General features: G+C 35.0%; 3 protein-coding genes and 1 long non-coding RNA gene across 7 annotated transcripts in view; 1 reads left to right on the top strand and 3 right to left on the bottom strand.

Annotated features, from left to right (window-relative positions):
- The window catches only part of HOXC4 (homeobox C4), a 157,808-nt gene that overhangs the window by 97,726 nt on the left and 40,858 nt on the right, over positions 1-19,224 (bottom strand). The window lies entirely within an intron of this gene.
- Positions 466-17,396, top strand: LOC142292090 (uncharacterized). The gene is made up of 3 exons (XR_012750581.1): positions 466-527; positions 2,166-2,344; positions 16,484-17,396. It is a non-coding gene; the product is annotated as an uncharacterized LOC142292090 (long non-coding RNA).
- The window catches only part of HOXC5 (homeobox C5), an 18,146-nt gene continuing 2,885 nt past the window's right edge, over positions 3,964-19,224 (bottom strand). The window contains exons 1-2 of one of the 2 annotated variants that reach the window (XM_075337192.1): positions 5,705-6,268; positions 3,964-5,132 (exon numbers count right to left, since the gene is read on the bottom strand). In XM_075337192.1, coding sequence (XP_075193307.1) covers positions 4,918-5,132; positions 5,705-6,188 — 699 coding nt within the window. In that variant the 5' untranslated portion in view covers positions 6,189-6,268 and the 3' untranslated portion in view covers positions 3,964-4,917. Of the gene's footprint in view, positions 5,133-5,704; positions 6,269-19,224 lie in introns of those variants that run through there. The other variant, XR_012750580.1, reaches the window with a different exon arrangement.
- On the bottom strand, positions 8,349-11,357 carry HOXC6 (homeobox C6). Of its 2 annotated transcripts, none has more exons than XM_075337190.1 (2): positions 10,732-11,357; positions 8,349-9,383 (listed from the first exon to the last, which is right to left on the bottom strand). In XM_075337190.1, exons 1-2 carry the CDS (start codon positions 11,129-11,131, stop codon positions 9,055-9,057), a joined length of 729 nt encoding a protein of 242 aa, XP_075193305.1. In that variant the 5' UTR covers positions 11,132-11,357; the 3' UTR covers positions 8,349-9,054. The 2 variants fall into 2 exon arrangements, with proteins under 2 accessions (XP_075193305.1, XP_075193306.1); XM_075337191.1 differs by having other exon boundaries at positions 8,349-9,359; positions 10,732-11,354.

A 19,224-nucleotide genomic window follows, 5' to 3' on the forward strand; every position in this document is an offset into this window, starting at 1 on the left:
ATATATATATATATATATATATATATATCCATCTATTAATCTTTATATCTATCTATATATCTAATATCTATCTATGTATCTTTCTATCTAATATCAATCTATATATCTATAAATCTATCTTTCTATATTTCTAGCTTTCTATCTAATATCCATCTATCTACCTATCTATCTATATATCTATATATCTATCTATCCTTTTTTCTATCTATCTAATATATATTTATTCTCTTTCTTTCTAATATCTATCTATCTATCTCTAGCTACTTATCAATGTGTTTGTCTATATCTGCTCATCCCTATCTTTCCCATTCTCTCTGTACCACATCTGGGTGCTCTTTGTCTGTACAATATACCCTTTGATGTACATTTGGCCTGAAACCATGCTGAAAATATCTAAAGTATTTACAACAGCAGCCTCAAAAAGGAAAACCCGTTTGTTGAGCTCAGCACACAAGTCAGAGCTCACCTGGAGGACTCTTTACTAATGACTTTGGGGATAAGGAGCGTTTGAGTAACTGAAACATATGGTAAGGATCCGTGACTAGATAAGACAGTATTCCAGTACTAATATTCATGGCTACGAGTGGTTTGCCAGATCACTGGTTGTATATATCAGTAGGAGGAACACGCAATAGACTTTTTTGTACAATGTTTCAGCCATGTATTAGTCCCAATTAGGGTCCCTCACCTTTGTCGGACCTGTTAGGTAGAAGTGTACCAGGTAGGGTTAAATCTTCAGACATCTCCATAAACCTGCCTTGATATTGCGCATGTACATCTCCACAAACTTTCCTGAAGCCTCCAAACTTCTGCTACCTACCTCTTCCCACAGCTTCAAGTCTCATCCAGGCACCTATATGTGTGACCATTCCTCTATACAGCATTTATTAGGATTATTCCTTTCCACCCACCCCAACTGCTATGAAGAACTTTCCAAATATATTTCATACAGTATAATGCTAGTGTAGAAAACCAAATTGGACGACCCCACTCCATTACCCTAAATCTTTATCACTACACACAACAAATCATATATATAATAGATTCACTATATGAACCGACTCTTCTAAATATGAATAGTTTACCTTAGAAATTCCTCAATGGTTAAAAAAATAGGGGGACAAGAATGTCTTGGATTTGCCTGGGGTCCTTTTGGCAGATGACTTTCAGGAGGCGACGTAATCCACACTAACTGCCTTGTCCCACTGTCCCAGCATTAAAGAGACCCAGCAGCTGCGATGGTGGACAGTTAAGATTATATATGATGTAAATACATTGTAGCTTTGTCAGCTCCCCCAAACCATAAAACTTACTTTAATGACATCACGTGCTACAGGAGAACCATTCAGGGTCCTTCCTTATGGCCATCCACATAAATAACCTTTCCAAACTTTTAAACTACTAAATTCACATAGTAGCCAGAAGTATTTGCCCTAATGTTCTCTCTTAAACTAATGCAGTCATGGACTTAAAATCTGTATTAATATGTGCCTACCTAGCCTTACTAAAATAGAGGTCACACTTGTTACAGGAAAGGTAAGTGGCCTTTTTCCCTATCAAGGATTTTCCTACATTTTTACTTTATAATCTGCAAGATGACTCAGAATGTGTCTGAAGTAATGGCTGCATTATTCAGAGGCAGCTGTCCGGTGATGTCAGCTCCTTGCACTGTAAGTGGACCTGATCTCTGTGCTGCTAGGGTTAATGTGTGGGGGGCACTATTATTAGAGATGGGGGCTTTTTATAGGCTAGTCTGAATTTAGATAGTATTGTGTTATAGGGAGGTATATGGTGTAAAGTGTGGGGGGGGGGGGGGGCAATGGAGCTACATTTGTAATATCTTGTACAGTCAGTGGATTTTGTCAAACTTCCTAACTCAATAATATGCAATATTAGTCGTATGAATGACCACAAATTAATAAATAGATGATCTATGTATGTAATATATTTGTTATTTTTATTACATAGGATCTTCAAGCATTAGATTAGCCTGCAGTCCTATGTAAAATCATCTGAAGTTGGAGTAGTGCTAAAAACAAATTTAGCTATATATGAATACTTTATATGTTTGTCTAGTAAGTTAAATGTGTTGTTTATTAGAGTAAAAAGACAAATAGTAAAAATGTGTATGTGGAGAAAAAAAATCTATACTTTACTTTTTACAGTATTGTATTATTTGGGGACAAAAAAAATAGAGGTCAATCGAAATTAGAGGTGATGTCACCACCATGACAGGGACCACTGAAGAACCTGACAGTTGCACATAGAAAATCTTGGAGAATCCAGATTGACAAAATGATCAATATACCTGACAACATCAAAACCCAGCAAGGCACAGAACAAGGTAATTACAGAGCGGCCATAAAACGTCAAATAGCTCTGATTTTTCAACAATCTGTGATTAACAAAAAGATAAAACAACAAGTTTCAGGTCTAGGATTCATCTTCAAAGGCTCCAATGTCAGGAAGCTGTTCTTTTGTCTGCAACGTGTAACGGAAGTGCCATAAAGTTTTATGATCCCCTTAACTTATTCCAAGCATTTGTCCCTACTGTAAATAGGTCTCAGGCCAGATTGCAGATAACACAATGGAATCATTTTCTCAGGATTCAAGTCTTGACGTGAAATTTACACACCAAGAGAACAATTTTGACTGTGAGAGTGGTGTATTCCTTCAGTTCTTTGGGTTAGTTTTACAATTTAGGTTATTACATTGGCTTGGGACTCTGGAATAGAAATTTCAGGATCAAAGGTGATTCCCAGGTATGTCATTTTCATATATATATATATATATATATTTCCCAATTCAATTTATCTTCAAACAATTATTTAATAGTCCCTCCAAATATATATATATATATATATATATATATATATATATATTATTTTTTTTTGGGCTACATGTAATTATATTACATAGCTTGGTATATGTATTTCTAGAACTAGTTCTATAAATGCTTGATAGATGGATAGATAGATAGATAGATAGATAGATGGATAGATAGATAGATAGATAGATAGATAGATAGATAGATAGATAGATAGATAGATAGATAGAGTGATAATACGTGGATGGATAGATACATAGATAGATACATAGATAGATAGATAGATAGATAGATACATAGATAGATGGATAGATAGAGTGATAATAGATGGATGGATAGAGTAATAGATAGATAGATAGATAGATAGATAATGGATAGATACATACATACATGCATAGATATATACATACATACATACATAGATGATAGACAGATACATACAGACATAAATAGATACATATACATAGATAGATAGATAGATAGATAGATAGATAGATAGATAGATAGCTTTAGAAAGATAGTAGATATATGGATAAATAGATAGACAGATAGATACGTGCATACATACATACATACATAAATAGATGATAAACAGATACATACATAGAAACATACATACATATATATAAATGTATATACATACATATAGATATAGAAAGATAGTAGATAGATGGATAAATAAATACATAGATAATAGATAGATAGATAGATAGATAGATAGATAGATAGATAGATAGATATGGCTTTGGCAGGTATGCTTTTCTTTATATTTGCACCATAATAACTGCTAATTTTACCTGCAGTCCTATCTCATGCCAAGTCTAAAGATGACAGACTCAGTTCTGCTACATCAACTCTTATGTATGCATGTGTGTATGCAGTACAACCAAATATAACCATAGTAAATTTTATTCTATATGTTAAGTTTAGTCAGTGAAGACCCCATAATATCTAAAGGCACATGAGATGTCCTTTATTGAACATCTGTGACCAAAAAAAGAAAAGTCACCATATCTCACCAATGTAGAAATGAATGTGAAAGCAAAGATAAAGTTGACATTCAGTTCAACTGTTATATTACTTGCAGTTTATTCAATATGACAAAATATAGGATTCATGATTTCTCACATATGAAATTGAAAGCAATAAATATATGAGTTACATTATTGAGTAGAACTGACTAGGAAGGATTATATTAAAACGATGACGTACAAATTGTGGCTTTTTACACTTCAGCATTAATTACTAAAAAAAATCAAAATAACCAAAAGCATAAAAACAACAACAAAATACAATAAATTACACAAAAACAAGTCCAATGGTCCCCTCCATCATGCCCCTCCATGGTAATGGATCCTGCACAGAAATACAGTATAACAAATTATACCATAGTGTACGGGAGTGGAAGAAGATGTGGACGATTCTGACCCCATAGAAAATAACAAAAATGCTACCTATCAATGGGACATAAAAGAACAAGTTCACTTGGTATAATGGTGACATAATGGAGACTATACAAGTGCATGGACGAAATGTTAGGATGTACACACATTCTAGTGTGTATCTACAATACTCTATATAACAAATAGTAAAGTTTCAGCTTGAAACTTTATTTAGCCTTGGGTTCTTTTTCCCTTAGATAATTCCCCCATCTAACTGGCCAGCAACCCCCCTATTATAATAAGCACAATATAATACAGCCACACTTTCCCTGCCCTTTCAGCCCAGTAGCCCGATTAGCATTTTTTTTTCTGAAGAACTTTCCTTGACCCTGGACAGATTGTAAGTCTATACAATACAGCCTGGACGTGTAAACCGAAGCAAGGAGCGAGCTGCCTAGAGAATTTTTTTTTACTCCACCTTGAGACTCAAATAGGTCAAAATAATACACTTAATGGACAAAATACAGATCTATACATTATCTATACATGAGTGGGGTGTCTTAGGGAGATCTTAGGTGCAGTCATCAAGATTTTACCTTCCCTTGATCTCTTCCACCTCCCCTCATACAAGAAGAGAAAATTAAAAGTTTCTGAAAGTAGATGTAGTAAAAGCAAGATTAAACATCTAAGCTCCTTCAAGGTTCCCTCTTAAAGTGAGTCTTTGCTTTTGACTTTAGAATCCTTCTTCCACTTCATCCTTCGGTTTTGGAACCAGATCTTGATCTGCCTCTCGTTTAGACATAGATTGTTGGCGATTTCAATGCGCCTGCGACGTGTCAGGTATCTGTTAAAATGGAATTCTTTCTCAAGTTCCAGGGTTTGGTAGCGAGTGTAGCTCGTCCGGGAACGTTTGCCATCAGTTTCTAGAGGGGATAAGGTAGTATAGGGGTCAGCATTACAAAAATAGGAAGAATTAAAAGGATCCTTGTTTAAAAAAAAATATCCCAAATGATGCTACTCATCCCCTGCATTAAGGCAGTATACATTATGTAAAGTATTTATCACATTTACATTCATTACTGTATTTAGAATTTGAAAGTTAAACATGCAATTTAAAAAAAAAAAGGAAAACAATCCCTAAAACATGAAGCCCCACTACTTAGACTATTTACTGCGGCCACAGGTTACAGCCATATTTAATAAATAAATGTATATGAAAAGTATATTTTTTTTTTCCTAAGAAAAATCCTTATATTCTGTCCCCCTAAAAAATGAAATTATTGTCTTTTCTCCACGTTTTGTTCCTATGATCCAATTATGCTGTCATAAATTTGAACGTCTATAGCCTGTAAGCCTTTTAGTGGACAGTTTTACGAGCAATTGATGCCTAAGTCGTAAAATTTACGACCTCAGGTTTTTTTTATTATTTGCCCCGCATGGCCTATAAAAACCAATGCAAAACCCTATGAAACAAAAGCGAGAAGTGAAAGTTTACCATGGCTCATATGCAGTTTGGTCATCCAGGGGTATATTTGGGGCGGCTGCTGCTGCTGCTGTTGCTGCTGTTGCTGCCCCTGCTGGGGCTGTTGCTGTCCTTGTGGGGTTGTTTGTACCGGCTCTGCTTTGATGTTCTCGATCCCTTTAGATCTGTCCTCCAGCGAAGTGCTCCCGGCTTTTTGATTGTAAATCCCAGGGCTTAGTGCACCCTGCTCTCCTCTGCCCAGACTGTGCCCAGCAGAGCCCATGACAGTACAGGAAGGCCGGTCAGAGTTACTGGTGGGATTTGAAGGCATGTCCAGACCGTTTAGAGAGTTTGAAGAACCAGGAGATGGGAATGTAATGCTCAGATCCAACCCACTGTAGCAATACCTGGACGAAGGGACCTCGGATACAGATCCATAATTCCCATAACTTTGCATGGAATAGGCAGGAACATTTTGACTTTGCTTATAGAATGAATTGGCTACGTATGAGCTCATAGCTGCAGCTGATGATGATTATTATTAGTATTATTATTTTTGCACCCTTTGATTAGCCTTGATTTGTGGCCCTTTGAAGTTCAGGGGTTTTGTTCTCTAAAGTGCAGAATTTATAGCTGGGGAATCCTCTTTCTTTATTCTATGTGCTCTGCCCAAATATGGGATGTTTAAATAGAATCACGTGACTCTGTTGGCCAGTCATAAATTTGGCTTGATGACCCCAGGAGGTTATTGATGGAAGCCTGTGAAACGTATCTGATATGTTGGCAGAACAAACTCAAGGCCCCAAGAAGGAAAAGAAGACAATGAGGCCACAGCGTCACCTGGTGCCAGTAGGGTGGTACAGCACCTGCTACTAAACATGGCTGAGCCACCATTGGTGCAATGGGTCAATGGCTGACTTGCATAACTTGCATTTTTATAACTATATCCCTACGTGAATAATTTATTTCAATAGTGGTTGACCACCAATTGAAGAAGGAATTTAATGGCTGCAGTTTTTTCCCCAGGGTTCCCAATAAAAACCATGGTATATTATACTAATTTTCTCACCATTGCCATTAAAGTAGTGAATGTGGCTTATATCAGCACAGATTATATATTTAATTAATTAATTACCATTAATTTATTACACCTATTATATTATTTAATTTCTTCTTTGTAAAATGGGAAAGACCAAGCAGCCAGCAGTCTGCCCTTATAGGAGCTTTTTTTTTTTTTACTTTAAGGGACTCAATATTTTATAGGATTGGAAGCGGAATATAATATTTCCATATATCCACAAATTCCTGTGGAATTTATTTACAGAAATAACCCCCATCAGATAAGACAAGACGTGTGTGTATATAGATGGCAGCCATGTGGAAGGCTTTGTTCAGTCTGTTTTCTGCTCTGCACCTTGAAATGCAAATCCTTATCTAAGAAAGCATCTCCCAAACATACGTGTGCAATAAATGTTTGGGGCTTAGATCACTGAAGGGAAAGTTTTGGTCTCTGCCTTCTGGTTGTGCATGGAAGATCAGAACTGCAAATTGCAAAAAATACCAGTGGCCTTGGGTAGAATATGCCCCAGATCCATTCACTAATAAGAAGCTTCAGTAAATTGTATTTTATTTATATATATATATATATATATATATATATATATATATATATATATATATAAATATATATATATATATATATATATATATATATATATAACATTTACTGAAGCTTCTTATTAGTGAATGGAGCTGGGGCATATTATATATTACATATTATATATATTTATTTTTATATATATATATATATATATATATATATATATATATATATATATATATATATATATATATATGAACAGTTTATTCACTGTTCCCTTAAGGTGAAAAGTTCAGCGCAATTGTAACACAATTACCCTTATGGTTGATGGTCGCAGAACCCAAATTAATTATAGCAGGGGAGAGTTCAGCAATCCTCAGCTTTCTTCTAGTAATTTTTCGGTATGTTATAGATTCTTATTCACATCTACATATTTTTATTTCACGTTGTTTCCAAAGGATCAATGAATAATCTCAGCCACCTTTTGTCTGTAGCTGTCCCTATTAAATAATAGCTAATTAGCATTTAAAATCAATATTATGCTTAAGTCTTAATCCAGACAATAATAATGCAGGGTTTTTTTATATGTAAAACAGGGTTAGAGAGTGTATGTAGTATTCTTTTGTGCCTGATTATCATTTATGCATTATAAATATAATTCTGTTTTCCAGTGTTGGATTGGAGGAGTATATTTCAGATTGTATTGTATTTTTGTTTTTTCTTTATGCTCTGGTTTATAGATTTTATAAAAAGAAGTGTATTTATGCTTTGGATAATATAGGACAGCTCACTATAGAAGGCTCAGTGTTTTCTTAGTTTGTGGGGAGTTGCTGGCTTCTTGCAGTCGGGCAGACAGTACACGTGTTTAGGAAGTTATCCTGAATGCAGAATAATATAGCTTTATTGTGTTATGTCGCCTGAATGGCAGTGACAGAGGATACAGAGGGTTTGTGACTGGTGTGAATTACTTTTTCTTTTCTTACAAAGGAGTCTGCCTCTGTTGTGCACACACGAGTAAAATGCTGTGTAATTCCAGGAAATAAAAATAAAGAGAACCACGTAAAAATAATATCAATTTTATTAAATACTCAACAGTTTGTCCATAGGACGTGATCTTTATACATAGTCAGTGAGACACAGAATGTAACCATTATTCTACAGCTATGAAACTTCATTTTACGAGCTACTACTGAACATTGCAGTGCTGACATAAATATAAATACTGACACCACGGACACAATGAGAAATAAAGTTCACACGGGAACTGTCACAGTATGGAATATGGAGGATCATCCAAATAATACAGTCAGGCTATGGGGAAAATGCTACATGGACGTGGCTCCTAGGGGCAGAGAGGGGGCAGGAGGACAGATTCTGGGGAGATCTTCACATTTCATCTGTGCTGGGTCCATCCCATCACACGACACACAACACACACAGGCAAAAAGTCTTGTTCTCCCTTGTGTTTGCAGGCAATGGTTCTTGTACAAGGAAATGTGGGACATTTTGAAATACTGTCTTTTTAAGTCAAAGTTGGAGAAACAACATAACACAGAGACTCAAAGCCATAATGGTGGATAACAAGCTGGCCAGAGCTAGCACACTGCAAGTTGTCCTTCTCCTTCATTGGATTGCTAGTCCAGTTTTGGCTCTAGAAAGAGATGTGTAGATATATATTTAATATAATTATATATTTGTTTCCATAATGCAGCCCATCCATATGAATTCTGCCAGCTGGGTGGGGGTGGAGGGTGATTGGGGGGTGCTGGTGGGAGCCCCCCATTCACTCTTTGGGTTGGTCTTCTGTGTCCTCTCGTTTTTCCTCCTTGCCCCCGGCCAGGCTGTCAGCAGATGCCCCGTTGCTCCCAGTCAGGGTAGAGGACAGGTTACTCTCCTTTTTCCACTTCATCCTCCTGTTTTGGAACCATATTTTGATCTGACGCTCTGTTAGGCAAAGTGCATTAGCGATCTCAATCCTCCTGCGCCTGGTCAGATAGCGATTAAAGTGGAATTCTTTCTCCAGCTCCAGGGTCTGATAACGGGAGTAGATCTGGCGACCTCGTCTTCTATCCGTTCCATAGCCCACCCCTAGGGAATCAGACACAAGATATACTGAGAATCATTAGTGAGAACCCCACAATCACAGAATCATTCACAGAATAATACCTGCACCCCCTAACTGTACCATCAGCAGCCCTGCAACCTAGACTCAGCCAGGAATATATCTAATGCAGAATATCTAATGGCATGATAGATAGATAGATAGATAGATAATAGATAGATAAATAAATGGATAGATAGAAAGGTAGACAGATAGATAGATAGATGAATGGATAGCTAATAGATAAATAATAGATGGATGGATAGATAGATAGATAGATAGATAGATAGATAGATAGATAGATAGATAGATGGAAAGGTAGATAGATGGAAAGGTAGATAGATAGATAATGGATGGATGAATGGATAGATAGATAATAGATGGATGGATGGATGGAGATAGATAGATAGATAGATAGATACATAGATGGATGAATAGATAGATAATAGATGGATGGATAGAGATAGATAGATAGATAGATAGATAGATAGATAGATTAATAGATGGATGGATAGATAGATAGATAGATAGATAGATAGATAGCTAAATAGATAGATAGATAGATAGATAGATAGATGGATAGATAGTAAGTATATAGATAATAGATGGATAGATAGAAGAAAGATAGCTCCTTTAGTCCACTCTCACAAAACAGTTGTATACCCCTTAATAGTGGATATATAGAGCTATACTTTTAATATAACATAATAAAATAAACTTTCAAACTAGTTCACATCCTCCCAGCCATATCTATATATGAATAAATAAATATATGTATATATATATATATATATATATATATATATATATATATATCACTGCACTGTACTAACTGTAATTTTGTAAATTGTCATGTACATATATGTTAATTAGAAAATTTATTAAATTACTTAGCTTACTTTTAAATTGTTAATAAGGCTGAAATGTCAGCATATAACTGTATATTACTACGGTTAATACTTGAATAGTAGATATGCATTTCTACTACATGCATAGATTCACATTAGCCCCTTTCAGTATTGGGAGCCTGCACTGAGTAAAAGTGTATAAAAGTGCTTCCATCTATCACTTAATATAAGGAGAGGTATCTGTATTAACTCTTGCCCCTCCACAAGGCAAGCAAACCTCGTTGAACTTTATTGCAGATCTTTGCAGCGTCTTTTAATTAGAAAGCACATAACAAGCCATATTTGCTCGCAACAACTTAACAAATAAAAGGCCTATAACGGCAACTGTGAAAGGAACTAGTTTATGGCTTTTATGAGGCCATAAAAAAGGAGCTGAGCCTGTTCTGCTGGGGAGATGATCGTAAAGATGGTTGAGTTTATGTAATTTATATGCCCAAGCTGTAAAACTTACCACTGTGGGAGTTCATGCGCTGCATCCACGGGTAGATCTGGATGCTGGTTTTCTGTTCCTGGACACTGGATCTGTTTTGGTCACTGTTAAAATCCTGTGCAATGGAAGTCTGTGTGTTGTGTCCCATAGAGTTCTGCCTGCAGCTAGTGAGCATGTCCTTGTCCTGGTAAAATGCATTAGATCCATACTCATAGGGGCCTCGGCTGGAGCTGAACACAACATTATCTTGCGGGGTGTAAAACGGAGAAGAGTAGATCCTATTCTGAGCCACGGCTGCTCCATAGGTGGAGAAATGCCTGACAGGGTCATAGGCGGTGGAATTAAGGGCCACATTGGGGAGGACTTCTTGGCCACTGGCTAAATGGCAGGATAAAGAGGGGTTGGTGAAATAGGAATTCATATCTTCTCCTTTACCTGCCTGTAAGATTTCTTTAATATTTATTTCTGTCTCCAGTTTGTAGTCTGAACTAGATTGTTATAGGGACGGCTCCACTCCAGGACAGACAAAATGACAAAGTCAGCTGACCTGCCTGCAGCCAATAGGAGGCGACATGTCAAGAGAGGAAAAAATTGGTTTTGCTTGTGTTGATTCCCCAGTTAGAAGTATATACATTCAAAGTAAAGTCTTGGAATCACAAAGATCAAATTAGTTATTGGGAGGAGTAAAATAAAATAGAATAAGGAAAAAAAAAATCCTGGCGGAGCTCTGAGACTTGGAGAGATTCTCAGGAGCTGGCATCTGATTTGCATTTTATCCACATAGAAATTCACTTTGTTCTTAATAGAATCTAATGTATGCACAAGCAGTTAGGACTTAGACACGACACAGGCGCTTCCTATGGGAGGAACAGTGCAATATACATGGAGATTTCGTGCTGCTGATTATACATGCAAAGAAGAGAGAAGAATTTACATCCAGCTGTATATTCACCATGGAAAAATGTGTTGGTTTACGTGTGATGTTTATATATGTGTGTGTGTATATATATATATATATATATATATATATATATATATATATATATAAATATATATATATATATGTGTGTGTGTATATATATATATACATATATACACACACATATATATTATATATGTGTATAAATATATGTATGTGTGTCTGTATATATGTATAGTTCTATACATGTGTGCATATGCACATACATATTTATATATACACACACATATACAGTGTGTGTAACGTTTTGTAGGTGCAGATGTGTATATCTAGTGGGATGTGTTTGTTGTTGTGTATGTAAGTAAATAGATTGATATAGGGACTTCGTGTACGTGTGAGTGTTGTGTATATATACATATACACACATAAACATTAACATATATACATATGTGTGTGCATAGACACTATATATATATATATATATATATATATATATATATATATATATATATATATATACACACACACAAACATCCCATAATATATACACCTTCTACACACATCCCACAATACACATAATACACAGATCCCATAATACACACACACACATACGTGTGAATAGACATTTTTATATATTTTATATAATATTATTTTATTTATTTTTTTATTATTTTTTTGTATTATTATTATTATTTTTTTCAATTTGATACACATATACACTATTGCATACCTTACCATGACTGGTATTATAATAATTCAGGGTAAATCTCGCCTATGTTTTAATTGCTTTCATTGACATTGCGTTCATTGCTAGACCCCCTATAACACTCTCCACCATCACATATGTTGTGTTTGATCCCTATTTCATTCTTTGCTTGGCTGGGTTATAATTACAATCTTTTAAATTGGGATCTACGAGTTTAGTAAATTGAAAGAGTCTAATGAGACGTCAAAAATCAAGAGCTAAAGAGTAGGCTAATGCTGTAATGTGGGTATTATTCCACCAGGCTAAAGTCACCTTGTTTATTAAAATTACATCTCATTATCCAGATGGAATAACTATATATATTTTCCATTTCTTAATAATAATACTAGGGCTGATTCCCCACAGCTGCCCTGCATGGACAATGACATTGCGGTGCAGTTGCTTGAGCACTGCTCTGAAGCTGCTATTCCTAATGGCCACTATTTGTGAAAGTTACAAAAAAAGCAATATTTTTTCAGGGTTGAAGAGAAACCCGGATGCTGAAGGATTTTACGATCTTTTTCCTGTGACCAACAAAGCGAAATGGTGGCTGTAAAGCCATAAAGATGGGAACAGACGTATTCAGGGGTCGTTTATTGCCCTGGTATAACACCAGCAGTCCCCCGAGTGCAGCAACTACACAAAATAAAGTTTTAGCCAAATAAAGGACCATTTGAGGCTGAGATGATACAACAGAGTGTGGGATCTATAGATTCCCCTATGCAACAAACAAGGTTTGTAATGGATCTGCTTATTTATAAGGGTGGGGATCTATCAAATATGCATGAGGTGTGATGGGGCACAGCTTTATACTTTTATATATATTACTGCTACATGTTTTGGTAAAAATTTGTATTAGTGTTAGGACAAAGCAGGAAAGAAAGAAGCAGCTGGGGAACAGGAACAGGCTTCACCTATAGCAGATGTTTAAGTAAGAGAATGGTAGCGAATATATAAGAATGCCACAATAGGTGTATACAATTGATAGTGTGTGTGTGTGTGTGTGTGTGTGTGTGTGTTTGTTTATGCATGAGTGTGTTTGTGTGTATAAATATGTATATATTTGTGTGTGTGTATATATATATATATATATATATATATATATATATATATATATATACATACACTCACACACACTTGTATGGATGGATGATAGATAGATAAATAGATAAATAGATAGATAGATAGATAGATAGATAGATAGATAGATAGTAGTGGTGTTTATACTGTTATTGTTTATTGTGATTGTTGTGTTGTTGCATCTTGCTGACATGTTTCTATCAGTTTTTAGGTTGAGTCACTTGGCTATATAACCTTTTGATATTTTGGGTCTTAATCTACAGTACACTTATCATCTTATCTTTTATTTATTGTCCAGTATGATTTGTCTTTGCTGTAATGCCAGACTATCCCCCTCCCCCCAGACTCTCAGTCTGCATTTACCTTTTATGATATTTATAAATATAATTCTCTTTCTACACAGAATAGAAGTCCCATTTTGCCCTGTGACTTGCAGGAAAGTGCAGGGATTATTTTAGGTAGGGGAAAGGGCTTGGTGCTTTGGATGAAGCAGCTCTGGGCTATAATAATGGTGCTTCCTTCTCTCACAAGAGAAAGTTAAGTGTTTTATTACATCTATAAGCAAAGGGCAAGGCTTAAAGCTCTGCTCGATTTATGGGGAGTAGAAAACTGGCTACTAGCACATGGAACTTCCAGCAACAAAGGGAAATCGTGATTTTTATTATTTCATCACAGCAAATTGGAAGAAAAAAAGTTTTATGCCCCTGAAAAAGCTGAGAATTTCGGTTTCTCCTCCTACTGTGCCTTTGCTACTGTGCTGAGTTACATATTTCTATATTTTTTTTTCTTTGCTATAAACTTAAGCATTGCTTCCAATCCGGTTCTGCATGTTTTTGCCTTCGAGGTATATAATACGCTCAATATATTTATTGTGTACAGTCAGCATATTATCAAGAAACAGATGTGTGTGGAGCAGCCCAGTGCTCTGTACCTGAGGCTGCAGGCTGCATCTCCTAATGCTCCCCTAAAGGTGATTATATACACACTGCTCACATATTCTGGATGTGCAGGTAAGGATATATATATATATATATATATATATATATATATATATATATATAGTCTTTCTTTTGTCACTTTTTTTTCCCCTCACCACCAGCATAATACTGAATAATGATTGTGTTTGTAGCATGGGTTCTTTAATTATCAGAATGATTAACTGATGGAAAATTACATGTAAAATAATTGCCTCTGCACACGTGTTTTCTATATCCTTTCCAATTAAAGAAAGGAAACAGCGGCAGTGACTTTAAGGGGACTTATAACTTCGGGGACCCAAGTTCCTTGAAGGTTTCAACACTTTAAACTCAATGTATTTGGTCACATTTTTAATGAGCTAACAACTGCATGTGATTATTTGTTATATGTAATGTGCCAATAAATATAAAACCTTATATATGTACACATATAGTGTAACTCACTGGATGGTGTGGGTCTATCTTATTTAGCTATCATTATTAAGCTTCCATTTGACTTCCTGTACATTTATTTATATAAGTATGTATCAAACTATTATACATATACACACAATGACACACACACATGTATACACACATTAACACACACAAATACAAATGCTTACAGATATATACACATAAACACACACAGTGATATACACACATACGCTCATACACACAGATATATACCCACAGATGTATATATAGATATATATGTACACACACGAACTCACAGAGATACACACAGATATACACACATACATAAGCACACATACATACACAAACAGATATATACACGTACACACATTCATATAAAGTAAAGTATTTACTATATAGTTCTGGGGTATTTACTGTGCACGATAAATACTAGAAAGAAATAAAAAAAAAAACATTATAGGTTCCTGTAATTAATGCTGAATAGTATTTTACTGGACATCACATACCTGGGTTACAAACACTAAGCACCTTTCTTTGTTTTCATCTTTTTAATTTCTATGAGTAATTTACAACCGATCTGCCTTCATTGCATTTACTTATTTATGACCTTGTTAAAGCTATAGACTATTGTCCGGGACATCTACCTGCTCATTAATATGATAATAGAGCTTGGGATATCTAAACTGCAAAGTAATGTCCAATGTGTTTTCTGAAATACAAGGGTATAAGGAAGAGAAAACATGGTGCATGGAATATGATGCATTGATTTAATCAGACGGTTGCTCTCTAAAGTAATTTTCTTAAGTGTCTTTGGGCTCCAATGGTGAAAAATAGTCTAGAGAAATGTGATAGACTATTTTTTTAATTAAAGACGAGAGGAAGGAGTTAAATTATAAATCAGACTCATATTAGCAAATTTACACTGACGTTTTGTAACACCCAATGTATTCAGCCGGGGAAACTGATAAACAATTGTAAAGGATAAGGAAGTTCACTTTTACAATGTGGACTTCCCCGGATTCAGCAGACAAGATCGCCTGCCATGTGACCCCATAAACCTTCCAAAACTCCAATATACCATGGAGCGAATATCTATCCATCTATCCATTATCTATCCATCCCTCTATCTATGTATCTATCTATCTATCTATTCATCCCTCTATCTATGTATCTATCTATGTATCTATCTATCTATCCCTCTATCTATCCCTCTTTCTATCTATATATCCATCTATTATCTATCTATCTATCTATCTATCTATCTATCTATCTATCTATCTATCTATTCATCCCTCTATCTATGTATCTATATATGTATCTATTTATGTATCTATTATCTATCCATCCCTCTATCTATCCCTCTATCTATATATCCATTATTATCTATTTATCTATCAATCATCAACCTACCTAACTCTTTTTGTATTAGTATTAATAAAAAAAAAACTATGCTAAGAGGTGTACAAGAATATCACACATCACTGTAGAATACTTGATACATTACTTTTTATTGTTATCTATAAGCATTAAACATAGTGAATAACTAATTCATTAAAGTTCAAATTTGTAACTTAATGTATGTTAAAATATTCTTTGTTTAATTTTTTTATATATTTTTGTTTGTTCTTACCACAGATGATATTACAACAACCGAAACATGAAGATGTGCAGACATTTAAAACAATCATTGAAATCGGATTTTTGTCCCTTGCGGATTACAACCACGAACTTATGGAAAAGGCTCAAGAAAATATTTCATGCATTGTGCTCAGTTTACTATTTCTGCTGTCCTTTGTGCATTGTAAGAACCTCCACATTGATAAACCCAGTTCTACAACTTCTGACAAATCAGCCTGCGATTGGAATAGACAGATTGGATCAATCGTAAATAGATATAGATAGATAGTTATATAGATAGATAGATAGATAGATAGCACGTGGCACAAACGCTACAGGTAAAGTCTACTCTTGTTGCTTTTACATGCACAATACACACAAAGTTTTTCGCTACTATGTGACCAGTATGATTGGGTGTTTAATTTAATTTGAAATACAGAGTGACAAAACATTGTTCAGCACCTTGAATCTTTGTGGTGAGCACAAAGAAGCACGTTTTTGGTCCTAAAAAAATGCTCTCTTGACATGCATTTTTTTGCCTCGTATTACGTTTTGTGTTTGTTTGGGGGGGGGGGGTTATAGCGTTTTTGCCCAGTGCGTTTTTTAAGTCAAATCTGGAAGGCTCAAAAACACTGGCGAAAACGCAGAAAGAATTGGCATGCTGCATCTTTGTGCTCACCACAAAGACGCAGCTAACAAAAAGCTGCAACGTGTGGACAGAAAAAAAATGAAATCTCATAGATTTTGCTGGTGAAGGAATGAACACAAAAAACGCACAAACACGCTGCAAAAAAAAACCAACACGCAGCGTGCAGTCTATATTTCTATTTTGATATGTCCGAGTGTCATTGTCTGTTATCAGATTACATGGAAAATCCAGATCCAGTGTGGGGTTCGATATCTGTTCATGATTCTTAAATAAATAAAATTGGTAACACATAATTTTATGTTTCTTGGAATTATTTCTTTGCATAGATAAGAATATTCTATTTATTTCATCCACACACACTCATTAGCGGACAGTGCTGAACTTTTGGGAACATGTTACTGTCACACTACAGGCATTAACCCTCCCTCCTACAATGTACACCAAAATGTAACAATATTCTAAAAGTTCAAACACAACACAATCGAGTTCTAAAAATGTACAAAATGAAATATTAAGCAACACAAGCATTCCACAGCCCCAGCAGATAACAATGCTTCTGACCAGAGCAGAGTCAGAGCTGGTTTAGCAGCATTTGGTCACTTGGGGGCAGTATATAAACAAACAAACAACAAGCTCATAGGAATAAGCCACAAACCACATCATAAACAAACTTGGGTGTCACAGATGTGTAGTAAAATTTACTATACTGCATGTATAAATAGGTACATAAATAGATAGATGAATGGATAGATAGACAATAGATAGATAGATAGATAGAAAGATAATAGATAGATAGATAATAGATAGATTGATAGATAGATAGATAGATAGATAGATAGATAGATAGATAGATAGATAGATAGAATGGCAGCACTCTCATGTTAAAAAAAAAAAATATTCATTACAATTTAATTTACACATTTCACGTTGGAAAATAAACTCACTGCAAGAGTTAAAACATTGTGTACATGGCCTTGAATAAATCTCTTTTTCTTTTACAATTTTTTTTAAATAGGAGTGCTACCATTTTTTTATTTTTTTTATTATAGATACAGTAGTTTGGACACGGTGCACATTTAATTGGTGCTGCTTTGATAGATAGATAGATAGATAGATAGATAGATAGATAAAATAGATAGATACTGCATAGCTAGAGAGATATATAGATAGATACTGCATAGATAGATAGATAGATAGATACTGCATAGATAGAAAGATGGATAGATAGATAGATAGATAGATAGATAGATAGATAAAATAGATAGATACTGCATAGATAGATAGATAGATAGATAGATACTGCATAGATAGATAGATAGATAGATAGATAGATAGATACTGCATAGCTAGAGAGATAGATAGATAGATAGATAGATAGATACTGCATAAATAGATAGATAGATAGATAGATAGATACTGCATAGATAGATAGATAGATACTGCATAGCTAGAGAGATAGATAGATAGATAGATAGATACTGCATAGCTAGAGAGAAAGATAGATAGATAGATAGATACTGCATAGATAGCAGGATGGATAGATAGATAGATAGATAGATAGATACATTTATATGGCCTTATCCTACATAATCCCAGTCTCCAGAAGCCGTTTGACCCCTCCATTAATTGTTCATATAATGACCGTGGTCTAATAAAAGCAGCAGCCCCGCAGATCACATCCTGCACAGCCCACATCCCATTGAACTCATTCTTTTTCATTGTGTTCCTTTTTTTATTGTTATTACTGTATTTATACAATTTAAACTACGACTGTAAATTTAATAAGCGGATTTAGGGAAGGAAATAATCCTGAGAATCTCTCCAATAAATACACGGAGAGAACAGGCGCAGCAATGCTCGCACTCTCTTATTAGCTTACCACTCACTTCCATAAATACCCTGTTATTTTTGTAGTTGAGCGTTTTACTGCCGCCTCAAAGAGCAAAATGAACAAATATATCGAGAGGACATAAAATATTCATAGACACCAAGAATATTTAACACCAAATTGTGTTTTCTATCTGTAAGAACATTTTCACGACGCCTGCTGGAATGGATGCACCAACTATAAAAACGCCAGCAGTGTGAGGACAGCTTATATTCCCGTCTG

This window comes from Anomaloglossus baeobatrachus, chromosome 2 (genome assembly GCF_048569485.1).
Source record: "Anomaloglossus baeobatrachus isolate aAnoBae1 chromosome 2, aAnoBae1.hap1, whole genome shotgun sequence".
Classification (NCBI taxonomy): domain Eukaryota; kingdom Metazoa; phylum Chordata; class Amphibia; order Anura; family Aromobatidae; genus Anomaloglossus; species Anomaloglossus baeobatrachus.